The sequence below is a fragment of the Phascolarctos cinereus genome, unplaced genomic scaffold (assembly GCF_003287225.1).
Source record: "Phascolarctos cinereus isolate Bilbo 61053 unplaced genomic scaffold, phaCin_HiC Scaffold_1;HRSCAF=81, whole genome shotgun sequence".
Classification (NCBI taxonomy): Eukaryota; Metazoa; Chordata; class Mammalia; order Diprotodontia; family Phascolarctidae; genus Phascolarctos; species Phascolarctos cinereus.
Window position 1 is genome coordinate 282,978,486 of NW_027555514.1, and position 15,525 is coordinate 282,994,010.

At 49.9% G+C, this 15,525-nt stretch overlaps 1 protein-coding gene across 5 annotated transcripts in view; it reads left to right on the top strand.

Moving 5' to 3' along the window:
* The window catches only part of MGAT3 (beta-1,4-mannosyl-glycoprotein 4-beta-N-acetylglucosaminyltransferase), a 61,819-nt gene extending 54,488 nt beyond the window's left edge, over positions 1-7,331 (top strand). For all 5 annotated transcript variants that reach the window (XM_020982651.2, XM_020982647.2, XM_020982648.2 and 2 more), the window contains exon 2: positions 712-7,331. In XM_020982651.2, coding sequence (XP_020838310.1) covers positions 713-2,350 — 1,638 coding nt within the window. In that variant the 5' untranslated portion in view covers position 712 and the 3' untranslated portion in view covers positions 2,351-7,331. The remainder of the gene's footprint in view (positions 1-711) is intronic.
* Positions 7,332-15,525: the final 8,194 nt, after the last annotated feature.

Sequence of the window (15,525 nt, forward strand, 5' to 3'; positions counted from 1 at the left end):
GGTGTCCATCAGCCTGGAGGGATGTGGCTTGCAAAGCCATTGGGTGGGGAAAGAAAGAGATATGGAGGCTATAAGGTGTGGTGAGGTTTGGCAGGCGTGGGGGAGGGCATAGGAGATAAGGGGGAATTGGGGGAGAGGCAGTCACATAAGCACCTGGAAGCAGCCTGGAAGGGTCAGTCTTCCTTCCCAAAAGAGGCTGGCTAGTTTCCCAGAACATCAGACTACTTGGCTAAGTTGAACAGTAGGAAGGGAAGGGGACTACCCATATAACCTTGAGGAAGTCACTCTCTGACCCTCAGCCTTCCTTATCTGTAAAATGAGGGGGTGGACCAGATGGCTTCTAAATAAATCCTGTAATTTCTGGTATATGTGTGTGCTGGGGAGAGAGTGCACAAAGTTCCCTATCACTGGAGGTTTCTTTCAAAGGAGTCCTTTGGCCGTTTGTTGGGGATGGTGTAAATCAGAAGACATTCCTCTATAAGTAGGGACTGGGCTCAACATCTCTAGAGAGCTTGAAGGGAAGCAGATGCTTTCTGTATATTAGCAAATGGCCTCTGAGGTCCCTCCTGGCTGGGAGATCACAGCTACTTCCCTGCATGTCGGGAGCGGGCCACCTTCCCCTCCTCCCCACCTAAGTGCCCATGTCTTTCTCCCTTGCCCAGTTGCTCTGTCTCCTAAACCCCATTTCCTCTGTTTGCCTTCTGACTACAGGATGAAGATGAGACGTCATAAACTCTTTCTGACTCTGTGTATGGCTGGCCTCTGCCTCATCTCCTTCCTACATTTCCTTAAAGCCTTGTCTTATGTCACCTTCCCCCGGGAACTGGCCTCCCTCAGCCCCAACCTGGTAGCCAACTTCTTGTGGAACAATGCCCCTATCACACCTGAAGCCAGCTCGGAGCCTGGGGGAGCCATGGGCCCTGAGCTGCTCCGAACTCCACTCTATTCCCACTCACCCCTGCTCCAGCCCCTGCCCCCGATGGGGGCCACTGAGGAACTCCATCGGCTGGAATTTGTGCTGCCTGAGGACAAGGCAGAGTATTTTGTCCGCACCAAAGCTGGCGGGGTCTGCTTCAAGCCAGGTACCAAGATGTTGGAGAAGCCCACAGCAGGACAGCCAGAGGAGACACTTGAGGCTGGAGACAGCTCTGTCTCTGGGGGCACAGCCCGCCGCCCACTGACGATCGGAAACTGGCTGGCTGGGGGAAAACCTAAGGGGATGAGACGTCGGAAGTGGGTGGAATGTGTGTGTCTGCCCGGCTGGCACGGGCCAAGCTGTGGGGTGCCCACCGTGGTGCAGTACTCGAACCTGCCCACCAAGGAGCGCCTGGTGCCCCGGGAGACCCCACGACGGGTCATCAATGCCATCAATGTCAACCACGAGTTTGACCTGCTGGATGTGCGGTTCCATGAGTTGGGGGATGTGGTTGATGCCTTTGTGGTCTGCGAGTCCAACTTCACTGCCTATGGAGAACCTCGGCCGCTCAAGTTCCGAGAGATGCTTCGGAATGGTAGCTTTGAGTACATCCGCCACAAGGTTCTCTACGTCTTCTTGGACCACTTTCCACCAGGGGGCCGCCAAGATGGATGGATCGCCGATGACTATCTTCGGACCTTCCTGACCCAGGATGGTATATCCCGTCTACGCAACCTTCGCCCGGATGACGTCTTCATCATCGATGACGCGGATGAGATTCCTGCCCGGGACGGTGTCCTCTTCCTCAAGCTCTACGATGGCTGGACCGAGCCCTTTGCTTTCCACATGCGCAAATCACTCTATGGTTTCTTTTGGAAGCAACCTGGCACCCTGGAAGTAGTGTCGGGCTGCACAATAGACATGCTGTTGACCGTCTATGGCACAGACGGGATCCTGCTGAGAAGACGACAGTACTACACTATGCCAGGCTTCCGTCAGTACGAGAATCGCACGGGCCACATCCTTGTCCAGTGGTCCTTGGGCAGCCCACTCCACTTTGCAGGCTGGCACTGCTCCTGGTGTTTCACCCCTGAGGGCATCTACTTCAAGATGGTGTCAGCCCAGAACGGTGACTTCCCCCGCTGGGGTGACTATGAAGACAAGCGGGACCTTAACTACATAAGGGAGCTGATCCGTACAGGTGGCTGGTTTGATGGCACACGGCAGGTGTACCCTCCCGCCGACCCCAGCGAACACATGTATGCCCCTAAGTACCTGCTCAGAAACTACCCACGATTCCACTACCTGCTGGACAATCCCTACCGTCAAGCTGAAGGGACTGTGGGTGCGAAGGACAGCATGAGGGGCATTGATGGTGGTGGGGCTGGGCCTGAGGGAGCCGCAGCCAGGGCAGCACAGGCAGGGGAGATCTGATGATATCACAAGGCTGCATGATTTTCACTGGGGGGAGGGCCGGGGTAGGGAAGGGGGAGAGGGCATTGGGATGGTACAGTTGTCTTCTGGGGCTAATTGCTCTCATCCTCTCTCCCTTCTCCAAGAGGGAGCCCCGCATGATCAGAACTTAGGAAGAGGGGCAGGGGGGTGAGGGGACCTTAGAGCCCAGGATGTCCCCAGTACTAACCCCAGGTGAGCCCACAGGTCTTCTTCTTGGAGTCTATGCCCTTGGGTATCTTTTCATTTCTTTCTCTGTGTTGCACATGGAGCTTTTCCCCAGGGGATGGAGGGGAGTTGATTTTTCTGTTTGCAGCTCCATGCCCTCATCCTCCAACCACATTTTGTGGCCATGGCAAGGCAGGTATAGGGACCAGCAGGTAGAGAAGGGGCTGGATACTGGGTGATGGATAGGCAGGAAGGGAATGTAGGGTATGCAGGTGGGCAGCTGACCTGGGGTGGTCTTGGAAGTATGAGTGGCCGGCCCTTGGTTCCCCCCTGGGAAACCACTTTGGGCTATGGTCAATAAGAGGAAGGAGAAGGAAAGACCAGATGCTCTAGAAATACAGTGGGGACCAGGGAAGGGAGGGAGACTTGGGATAGGGGTATGAAAAGGGAGTAGGGGCGGGGGGTGGGAGAGATGTATAATTCCACTAGAAATTAACACAAGGAGAAAGGAGCTCTAGTCCAGTGACCGATCCACAGACCATGCCGCTCTATATTCCAAAGGAGCAGTGGGCAGGGTTATGTGGAACTGTAGAGGAGACAAGACAGAGCTCAGGGCTCATTGCTCATCCCTAGCGCCTGTTGGAGAGGTCTTGGGAAGCCCCTGTCTCCTGAACCTCAGCCCTATTGTGCCCTTTTATCCTTGTTTATTCAGTGGTACACTTTGGGATGGGCATGGGGGGCAGATGGAGGGACCCTTAGGAAATCAGAGGATCCTATCACCCATGTTTCTTGGAGAACTGTATAGGGTCAGGTAGGAACTGGGAGCAGGGTGTTGGGGTGGATGCAGCAAGATCCCCCTTTCCCTTTAACCTGGGGAGGGCCAGACAGAAACACTAGCCTACATACAGCAGAACCCTGTCTCTCCCGCTGATCCCCCAACATCAAAGCCTTCTCTGAGAGAGTGGACAACGGGAATCTGCTTCCCTCACTTTCCATCACCTTCCCCCCATCCCTCCCAACCCTGTTGCTTGTAAACACGTTCTGGTCTTTTTTTTTTTAACCAGAAATTAGGACAATTCTAGTCCCTCAGCTCTGTGCAGTCTGGCCAATCTCTTCTCCGGAGCTCCATTTCCTCATCTGCTAAATGAGGGGTTGGACAAATCCCTTCCAGCTCTGGCATGCCATGTCTGACATCCTAAATATTAGTTGGAGGGTGGGCCTCACCATACCTGTCTTGGACTCCTGAAGGGTGGTCATCTGGAAGACAGATTTTACTTATGCTGGCTTGGTCCCAGGGACCAGTGAAGGGAAGTGGCCAAGAGGCAAATTTAGGCTTCCCAGATTGAGAATGGAAAGGGACATTCAACGACTGTCCTGGACCCCTTGGGCTGTCAATCTGGTGAAGCTGATGGACCCTTCTCAGAATCATGTTCTTCAATGCACAAAATAAAATACATAGGATTGCAAAGGAAGCGAACTATATGGAGATGCTATTACCAAAAGATTTTGTTTAAGTTCACGGACCCCAAGCTTGAGAACCAATCCAACCATTCTCATTGTATAGCTGAAAAAAATCGGGACCCAGATACCTTGAGTAACTTTCCAAGATCTCCCAGGAAGCTAGTAGCAGAATGAGATATGACCCCAGAGCTGCTGCCTCTAGGTGCCATGCTCTGTCCACCACAGCCCCAGACTTCACAATTAGAAGTAGCCCAGAATGGAATGGGCTGCCCCTCACATTGCCCGCATCTCCCAGCAAAAGCCACTATGTTGGGAGAGAGATTTTTCATTAGCTGCGGTGGTCAATGATCTAGGTGACCACTGAAGTTCCATAAGACTCAGAACTTGTGTGATTCAATGCTTCCCTCCCACCCCTTGAAGATCCCACTCATCCTGTGCTTTTCATACTGACCCCCACCCCAGTTCTCCCCTCTAGATCAGAAGGTAATCCTTTTGGGGATCCCCAAAGTTCATTCTCTGTCCTTCAGAGGTACAGTGTGGGGAATAGAGCAGAACAAAGCGCCTCTTAAGGATTTCAGATTTCTAACCCCCAGTGAGTGGGTGGGGAATGAGGGCAGAGGCCAGGCAGGAGGCTCCAGGCTGGGAAGAGGGAAGAATGAAACCTTTCCAATCATCCAGACTCCTTTCATTCCAGGCAAGCCCAGCTTCTAACCCAAGCTTTCCAGCTGGGGCTAAATCTCTCTCTCTGTGGGGGGGAGAGCCTGGGAAAGTGTCTTCTCTATTCCTGAGATTAAAACCAGCCTTTCTCCTCCCTAACTTTGCACCACCCCCACCTCACCCCCACTCCAAGAAAGTTTGTGTTTGTATGTGTGAGTAGATGGCAATGTGAGCACACCAGCTCTGCTCCTAGGAAGCCCTCCATGAATGTGTCTGAATATGTATGTGCGTTTACTTATGTGTATATAGGACCCTAAATTTAGGACTGGAAAAGACTTCACTCGTCATGGAGGAAACGCCCACATCTCAATCTGCTGTTGGGTGTGCCGGGCACATTGTCCTCATTTTACAGATGAGGAAACTGAGGCAGCTAGTGGTTTAGCAACTTGTCCAAGGTCCACAGTATGTGAGTCAGGATTTGAACTCGGGTCTTCCTGACATCAACTCTTGCACACTCTGTACTCATTGTGCTCAGCCTGACTATACTCATGTGTCAGTGGGTGTGCACAGGAGAGCATGTGTGTGTGTGTGTGTGTCTCTCTCTCTCTAGGCTGGTCTAGTAGACAGAGCCTTGGTCTGGGAGTCAGAGACCCAGAGTCTAGCCCGAGCTCTGTCACCCTGGGGTCCCCTGGGACAAGTCCCTTTCTGGGCCTCTTTCCTCGTCTGTCAAACACGGTCAGATGCAGATCGATCCATCAGCTCTCACCTGTGCCAGGTGCACACATCCAAAAGGGCTTTCCCTCACCAAGCTTACATTCTATAGATTCTGTACGAACATAAACATTCTATAGAAAAAGGTCCCTGAGGCTGGGAATCCTGGGAGAGAGAATGAGCAGTGGGTCTTTGTCCGGAACTTTCTCGTGGGTCTCTGTCACTTTGTTCCCTCAGGTCATGGCCCCTCTCCCTCCCCCACATCTGTTGTAAACTCCCTCTCCCTGTGTATTTTCTCCCCCAGGACTCTTCGGTGTACAGTGCAGACCCTCACGGACTTGGAGCCAGGCTTAGAATCCTCATGTGGGGGCAAACCACCTTCCCGCTCTCTGCCTCAGTTTCCTCCCCTGTAAAAAAGGGGTCTGGTCCCTTCCAGCTCCAGATCTAGGATTCTGCTGCTCCCTTCTGCTCACTTGTCCTGTACCCCTCCCTTCCTTTACCATTTCCTGCCCAACTCCCTAGCCTTCAGCTGAGACTTGGTTTTTGGCCTCATGCCCCCTCCTGGGAGAGCAGCATGGTACAGTGGGAAGACCCTGGATGGGGGGTCAGAGGGCCTGGGTTGAATCCTTGCTTTGCCACTTCTAACCTCTGTGACCGGGCAAGTCACTGAGCCTCTCTGGGACTTAGTTTACAATTGTCTGTAAAATGAGGGTTGGAATGATGAGCCTGGAAGGGCTGCTCCAACTCAAGATCTATAACCCTATGGCAGCAGGGGATGGAGGAGCTGGGTCGCTCTCCAGTCCTATAATCATTGCCCCTGCCTCCCTCTTACCCCTTCACTCTGCCCCCACCCCAGGCTGTTGGGGGTGGGGTGTAGGAAGGTCTTGTATGCTACTGTCATTCCTACTGGGAGAGCTCCTGATGGAACCTCGACCCTGGCCTCTCGAATCTGAGCCCTGAGTCCACTTATGGAAGAAAGAGCGAGGGTAGGGGTGGAGGGGCATTTGAATTCTCTGTTACCCCCCCTCCCCCAGGATGTGGCCAGCTTCCATCTCTGAGAAGGGGGTGCTTCTCATTTAGAGGAGTGAGGTCAGCCACAGCTGCTTGAAAAGCAAGTAAGCGCCTTTGCTGGCTGGGCTCTGGGGATCCCCAGACAACGGAGAAAGTCTGCCCACTAGGAGCTCTCATTCGAACTTTCATTTCCTACCTGAGGGGATTAGGCTAGGCAACCTACCTTCAACTTCTCTTCCCGCTCTAAATCCTGATTTCAGGACCATGTGGAAAGTAGGCCTTGGGGAACGGTGCACCCATCCTGGCATGAACCTGGCCTCCTCCCAATTTTAGAGCCCCAGTCCCCTTTCTTTGGGTCTCCAACATCCACCCACAGTTGCTACCACGCCCACCCTTCTGGGGGATTGAAGCCCCCCTGATGAGGGAGCCTGGTTTTAAAATACACTGGTTGGAGGAGCTCTCCCTGCCCCCTGGGCTTCTGTTCAGAGCTCCCCACCCCCACCTCCCCTCCTAGAGATGAAGACACCGGAGGTGGAAAGTGGGGGAGATGGAGATTTATATGCAATACACATACACTGAGGATTGGGAAGAGAATTCCTTCTCCCTACCCCCAAACAATCTGAAGTTACACTGTTGAATCGAAGCCACTGGGCCCTCCCCAATCCCCAGTGACTTGCTCAATCCCCTCCTGTCCTCCTGAGGGGACAGAGTGCAAGGGAACCCGGGGGTGGTGGGAGGAGGAGAGGGAGCTGAGCCCTGGAAACTGTAATTTAAGGAGACCAACAATAATGATGATGATGGTAATAATAGTAATATTTTTTTTTGTAAGGATGAATCCAAATGTACACTCTGAAATCATTTTCTCTGTAAATGGTTGGATTTCATTTCACCCTTAAAGGGATGTTTAAAGGAGAAGATAATATTAATAATAAAAAAAACCCAGAGCTACAAAGTCTGAAGAGGAGTGAGTTTATGTGTGTGTTTTGGGGAGGGGGCTGGGATTTCTGATTATAGGAGCAGGGGAGAGCCTGGAGGCCTAGGAACCTTAGATATGGTTGCTCTGATACTTTCATGACCTTGGGCAAATCACACCCCCTGTGTGGACCTCAGTTTTCTTATCTGTGAAATAGGGATAATCTGAGTTTTAACCAGCTGGAGGTGAGTGGAAGTTTGGCCCAGGGAAGTTACCTGGGAAGTGAGTGGAGTCAGACTCCACACCCTTACCCCTGGCAAGAGCACACCAGGGTTGAATTGTCTCCTGCAGTCCTGATACTGAAACCCCTCTTCCCCAAAGGAAACTATCCCCAGAAACCTGCCAGGGAATTAAGCCTCCCCTTTCCCTCCCTCCCAGGGGTATTGTAAGAATTGAATGAAATGATGGGCTGAAGTACTTTGCATTTTCTCATCAGAGCTGGAAGGGCTCTCAGAGACCATTTAGTCTGCCCCCATTTTACAGAGAGGGAAAACAGAGGTCCAAGGAAGTGCAATGTCTAGCCCAAAGTCAGTAACCTAGTAAGTGACAGAGGCAGGATTCAAACTCGGGTCCGGTGACTCCCAAGGTTAGTGCTCTTCACATGGCATTATGACTTCTAAAATAATCTATTTTCCACTCCAGGACGACAGGTACTTTGAGATCACTTTTACACATCTGCTGTCCTCTCTCCATGAGATTCCAAGCTCTTTGTCAGATTGATTCCTGTGAACCAACTTTGCCTGTGGGTAAATGGAGACAACCACAGAATTATCACTTACCTTTAAAAGAAATTATTGAAGTTCTGAGGGGAAAAAAAGAAAAGAAACCACAGTGAGGGCTCCCTGACCCACTACTCTTGAGGCTGTTTTCTCATCTGTTCAATGGGAAGGATAATAGTTGCCCTGCCATCCCTGGAAGGCTATGAGGAAAGTAATTTGGACACCTGAAAGAGCTGTCCCTGAAGGAGTCAGCCTATCTGGCCCCACTCGATGTCTCTGTCTACTTCTCCCCTTCCCCACCCCCAATCCCATGGTTGACCCATTCTCTGAGCAGAAGAGAAAAGTGAAGCCCAAAGAACTTTCAGCTTGGCGGGCTCACATAGCTAGAAGGTATCGGCCAGTCTCCTGACTCCATATTCTAGCTGGAAACATATGCAGACCTATTTATGTATCTAACACCCATGGGACTCTATTCACATATACACATGTAGGAATATTGCCTATAGGGAGCCAGGAGACACCATTCCTTCCTCTCCTTGACAGCTGACCAGTGGGACCCAGTGTCTGGGATTTGGAATTGGCCTCCAACACAGAACCGTCTTCCTGCAAAGCTAGAGTTTAGCCTCTAGAGAGGGAGAATAGCTTTATTAGGGTGAAGGAGGGAGTTTGGGACAGTGGGTAGCTGTCCCAAGGCGCTGGAGCACAGACAGCATTTCTGCCTCCCTTCCATTCAGCATCCTTTCCTCCTGTCTCTCTCAGGTCCCCTACCAGTCTCCTCCAGGGGAAAATGGCCATCCCATCTCTCTAGGTCATCTCAGCCAGGTGCTATCAAGCCACAGCTGCTATCAAAAATGAGGCACCAATGCCCTCTGCTGGCTAATGTGCATATTTTTATTTTTTTGTAATAAAACTTAGGTCATTAGAGATGCCCCAGAATTTCAGAGCATCGGGGCATAGGGGATAAAGAGCTAGCCTTGGAACTAGAAAGACCTGGGTTCAAGTCCAGGCTCTGCCACATACTGGTTGGGTAACCGTGGGCACATCACTTATACTCTTGGTATTCTTGGCCAGGGCTGACTGTAGTGGGAAGAGGGAGTTTCCTTATTTGGGAGTTCCCTTAACAATGAAATTGGATCCAGTCCCACTCTGTCACTTAACCCTGATACATTTATCAGGTGGGATTGCATTTCCAAGCTTAGACTAGATACGTTTATCAGGTGAGAACACAGAATTCTTCACTAGGGGCAAACATGGATTTGGAGTGACTGAGGGACTTGCTGATGCCTTCTGGGGCCTGCATAAAAGCCATGGAGTTAGTTGGAAGGACAGCCGGGAGCCAGGCTAGACCATTGCAGCAAATCCCTCAGAAAGAAACTCTTGGAGAACAGGCAAAGACTTGGACTTGTCTCAGGACTCTCCCTCTCCTTGGCTGGAGGAGGATGCCCTAAACTTCAAAGGGTCTGAAGGATTTGGAACTTCCCATCTTACCACTGGCTTTCTAGCAATGCTCCTGGAACAGCAAATATAGAGTCTGAATTGGGAGCTAAGGGCAGATTCCAGGTTCCAACAAAGAGGCCAGAAGAAAAAGTGACATCAGCCCTAAGGGGAACATTTTGGGGACACCAAACCAAGGCCTAGAAACTCTGAGTCACCACTTAGCCACAGGGACTCTCCAAGCTTGAATCTACTTTTCCCCTGGACTCTGTAGGCACTTGTGCAGGAAAGTGTGTCACAGACTTTTTTGGGGGCCATGATACTATACTAGTTGTGCTCAGAATACCAATTTAGTCAATACTCCTTTTAGCAGCTGTGTGGCTTCCTAGTTGACATCACTGATCATCAATGGGGGAAGCACACTGGTAGGGGCTTATGAGCCATGGCCTTGGAAAAGAAACCTTCAAGCCCTCAGGGATACCCCTAGAACTTTAAGGGGATAAAGAATAGCTACCTTTGGGCACCTGCCCTGCCAATGCGAGTGTCCTCCCAGTCACCAAGGCTCCCAATCTCTGTCTGTCTCACACACACACATGCACACACACACAGGGTCTCACCCCACATATCCATCCCATTGGCAGATCTGGTCCTCTTCACCTTCATGGCACTCAGCCTTGGTACTGTACCTCATGACTACCCTCTGCCTGTCTGATTGGAGGGCAGAGACATGAACTGCCAATCTCCATGGAAGGAGAGCTCTCAGCTCCTTTCTGACGCGGCTGCCCTACCTTGGCTCTTCTCTGCCTGACGTACACACATACACATAGTATATGTGGTTAGCTGCATCTTGACCTGTCCATCAGTCTGAGAGCAACAAGTCCTTGTACCCCCTGAACTTAGCAAAGGGCCTGGCACACAGGAGATGCCTGTTGCCTGCCTGACTCCCTAAGGACCAGCTGCACAAGCAGGTAGGGAGGTGGGTCTCTGTGGACACGTCTAAACAGAGGCTGGAGACCCTCCTGTTGGGGGCGGTGTAGAGCAGATTCCTGTTCACTATTCATGGGTCACACACAGCATTCAGAGTTGGGAGGGAGCTCTAGAAAGACTCTTTCCCAACCCACTTCTTTGACAAGTCAGAGCGGTGGCTTAGGGAGCAGAAGGAAGGCTAGCTATCCAGCCCTTTGGTCTTTCCATCACACATTCATTCGGCAGCAGCTCAAGAATGATTACAGCTCCGCCATTCCACTAAGATACTGCTTGTTCTGTGTTCCCTTCTAGCTCTGACTTCTCCTTTCCAAAGTCTCTCTCGCCTCCGAGGTTCAGCTGGTCAGTCGGTCAATAAACATTTATTAAGCCTTTCCTAATCCTTCTTAATTCTGGTGCCTTCCCTTTTCTAATTATTTCCAATTTACTTTGCACGTATCTTGCTTATACATAGTGGTTTGCATGTTGTCTCACCCACCCGACTGTGAGCTCCTTTCTTTGTTATGCCCAGGGCTTAGCACAGTGCCAGGTGACTTGACCAGGGTCCCACAGCTTGTAAGTGTCTGAAGCGGAATTTGAACTCAGGTTTTCCTGACACCAGTACCACCTTTCCTTGAGGAAGAAGTGTCCTGATCACTTGATGATGATTGGCGAATCTCCCAGGGCCCCCAATTCTAAATCGAATGCCTTTGGGCTAACTCTGTTTTAAGCCTGTGAACAGCACAGGCAACTAGGCCAACAGGAGGCATCATCTTCCTTCTTTCTTTTCTCCATACAGTCAGGTGGCTACATATACACAGTAGGAAAATATAGAAACCAGCTGCTGCTAAGTTAGGGTATAGGCAAAAGAGCACTTAACCCATTCAGACTCCTAAACTTTTCTGCCCAGTTGTGGGTACCAATCAACCTATCTCTCCTCCAAGTACCAGATTTAATGCTCCTGACATCTTAAGACAGGCACTCAACTTTTAGGTATACTGTATGCCCTGCCACAAATCCTGTTTAGCTACAGAGCGAATATAAGGTCAGCTTTATCTCTGGTCTTTTGGGTAATTGTATTTGGAGTTCCCTGGCCGGGGAGGGGGGGCGGTTAGGAGCATGTCTGTTTTGCAGGCTGCATTTCCAAGAGTCAATGGTTAATGCAGTTACAAGCTATCTCTATGTTGCAACAATCTTCTCTCAGACCCTAGCTCAGACCTGGCTCCTCTTGTAACAACTTAATTTCCAAATGGATTGTTTTGCTGGCAATCCAGTCCTCCTTACATTTCATTATTGCCCGGCAGATTCTCAACCTTTTCATCCTCCATATGAATTTCTTTAAGATTTTGGATTCATATAGTTCTTGGACGCATCTTGGTACATACAATTTCCAATGTTTCATGACTTCTGTAGCTATTTTGAATGGAATTTGTTTTTCTAGCTCTTCCTGCTGAGTTTTGTTGGTAATATATAGCAATACTGATGAGTTATGTAAATTTATCGTATGCCCTGAAACTTTGAGAAATTTATTGTTTCAATTACTTTTTGGTTGCCTCTTTAGGGTTTTCTAACGAAATTATTGTATCATCTGCAAATTTCTGTGGCTAACATTTGGGAGGGACCCTGACTCTCTCCCCTCTTTGCCTCTCTACCCCTTATTCTTACCTTGATAAGTGCCTTCATTTTTCTGCTTTGGATTGTACTACTCCATTCATTCTGCTAGTTTCCTTGGAAACCAACACCTAAGTCAAACTAGTCTTTCCCAAGACCTGTTATCAAAGACTAGTTTGAAGTCGATCAGACGACTCATGTGCAGAGGAGTTTCCCAATGGTATCTGAGAAAATTTTGTAGGATTTCTCCCTGGTTGCCTGAGCCTTTGAAAATACTTTTCTTTCCTCTCTGTGATGCTCTTTGGGACTGTGATGGCTTAAACTATTTCTGTGTGGAGCAGGGGTCTACAGAGAATGAGAATCAGTTTTTTTTTATCCTCATAAAGTGTCAGAACTGGGACAGACTTTAGGATGAACAATGTCAGAGCTAGAAACGACCTTAGAATAGAAACTGTTCAACCCCCTCATTTTTCAGATGGTGAAAGTGAGGCCCAGAGAAGGCAAATGATTTGCCTAAGGTCACACAGCTAGCTCAGTTGCAGATTATGGGAGTTCTGGGACTCATAAGCAGGTGGCCTGGCTCCTGCTTTCTTCACTGCATGAGGCTACTTCCCCATCTGTAATGCACTTGCTAGCTTTCCAGAACATATCTGGGGTCTGGAGGAAGGGAACATTCTTCCATTCTCCCCACCTCTTGGGAAGCTATCAGGTCACAGATCTGGGTCCTCCCTCTTACCCTCCAGTACCAAGTCCAGAGACAATGCTGGAAAGACCGATACGGAACACTGGGTCAAACCACCCTCAGCCAAGGCAGACCCAACATCTCCGAAATAAAGGAGATTTTGGAATGGAGTCAAAGTCAGCTGGAGCCAGGGAGTCTCTTAATACATCCTTCCTTTCCTCTTGTGTTGCTCTGGGGTCAGAGAGCCTGGGCTTGGATCCCAGCTATGTCTCTTCTTTGTGTGGCCTTGGGCAAATTGTTTCCCTTTTCTTAGCCTCCATTTTCCCAGCAATTAAAAATAAAAGCCCCCTTTAGCTCAAAGTTCCAAGAAATGATGAGTAAGTCAAGTAACCTTTTCAAGGCTCAGTTTCCTTCCTTGTCAAATGGAGAAATTAATCTTTTCAGGACCTATCTTAGAGGGCCTGTGGTGAGCAAAGATGACTGCAACCACTTAAAACACTACAGACACGGGAGTGATTATAGCAACAATGCACTGCGTGTCCCTAAGACCTCTGGCCTCAAGATCAGGTGACCTTGTGCTCCAGGTTTGAATTCCTGGAGTACCTTCCTCCTAGGGCTATTCTACCTGAAGCCAAGACGACTTCATGGAAGGCAGTGTGTGCAGAGCTACTTCCTGGTTTTGGCTCTGGCTAAATTGCTGAAATCCCAAGTTGAGGTGAATGACCCGAAGGTTTTCAATCACCTAAGGTTTTCCAGAGTCCTGACACTGGGTCAGAGGGGCCTGGAGGGCAAGTGGGCCTGCTCCCAGAGTCAGCTAGGGGCTCAAAGGCCCTTTTCTGGGTTAGAAAAAGCTAAAATAGGAATAACCTGCTCTAGGACATTTCCCTAGATGCTCTTGAAAAAAATTCTAAACTTAGTAACCATCAACCAAAATAAATGTTCAAATTAACAATGATTGCGTAAGAACTACAAATGCCACAAAGTATTTATAACTCATTACAAACATGTGTATGTAATAATAGAAAACATCCTGTTTATTTCCATGTCCCCTTGTGATCCGGGGGTTGCCAACAAGCAGTTAGCAAGTCCCTACTACGTGCTAAACACTGTGCTAACGGCTGGAGGACCCAAGAAAGGAAAAGCCAGTTCTAGCCTCCAGTCTAACAGGAGAGGCCACAGGCGCATAGGATACACACACAGATACGCACGTGGCGTGTACAGAGTGGGTGGAAGCTCGTCTCCCGGGGAAAGCTTTAGCAGCTGCGGGGCTGTGGCAAAGAGCTGCAGAAGGTACAGTTTGAGCTGAGCTTTACAGGACACAAAGGCAGAGATGCGGAGGATGAGCACTCCTAGGGGCCAGAGGCCAGCTGGTGCAAAAGCCTGGGAAGCTCTTTCTCTTGCATCACTCCCCCCCCCCATTCTGTTGCTATCATTATTGCTAGTGTAGCTCTTGTTGACTTGGTGACAGCCTGCACGCCTTTTGTTCTAGGGCCCTGCCCTGCTGAGCCAGGTGTTTTTTTTTTCACCTGGCTGGCTGCAGGGGCATCAATATGGAGGCCGTGACAAAATAAGAGGCAGACAAGAAAAGCATAGAGGAGTGGAGATCTGTATCTGTGAAGGGCGTGGACACTGAAGAAATCCTAGCTCACAAGTTCATATCTCGAGGAGAGCTGAAAGGGCCCTCAGGGGCCTTCCAGTCCATTGCCATCACTGGACAGAGGAGGGAGAGAACTGAGTAAGGCTGAGAGGATCTTGCTGTTCTGACTCTGGTTTCTTCGCTTGGCATCACCACGTCAGAGGTGGCACTGTTTACTGGATTAGGCCACTGGGTAACCTTGAGCAAGTCACTTAACTTCTCTGGGGCTCAGTTTCTTCATCTGTCAAGCAAGGAGGCTGATGGCCACTAAGGTCTGCCTCTAGGTCTGAGCCAGTAATCCCTCGGTATTTCTTTGTCATCTTCAGATTTATCACTTCTTACTTTCCCTTTCTTAGAGAGGTGTCTCAGAGCTGTCTGTAGCTGGCCAGCCCCCTTCTTCCCAAGGTTTTCCACTTCTCCCCTTTCCTCTCCTTAAAAACCATACACACCAGATGGCTGTGTGGATGATACAGGATGGAGAAGGTCTGACCACAGTGGTGGGATGTGGGCCTGGAGGAAAGAGTGGATGGGAATGCTTACGGGACAGGCCAGAAGGTCTGAATTTCATGGAACTTCTCACTTCTTGGCTGTATATTCCAGCCTGGAGTCATCATGGGCCCCAAGCAATTTTTGTCACCAGGTCACATGAGGTGTTAGAACCACAGAAATCTTTGAGATGGAAGGGGCCTCAGAGGCCATCAGACCTGGCCTGGACCTGAGCCAGGACCTCCAGGATCTCCTTTCCACCCAGTATCACTTGAAGCTCACAGTCGGGACTCTTCAACCTCTGAGGCACCCCATTCCATTAAGGACTGATCTAACGTTCAGTGGAGCTGAAATATGGCCCTTTTCACCCTCCATCCATCTGGGACCAAACAGAAAAAGTTGAATCCTTCTTCCATGGCACAGCTGTACAGACATTTTAAGATAGCTGCCTTGTTTCCCCCCACATACCCTTCCCCCAAGTCTTCTGGGCTCAACCCACTTCCTTCAACTTGTCCCCAAAGAGCATGGTCTGGAGGGCTTTTTACCACCCGGGGGCCTTCCTCTGGGGGTTCTCCAATTTATCAGTGACTCTTCTTTGTATTGTTTTGTTTTGTTTTTTTTTAGTGAGGCAATTGGGGTTAAGTG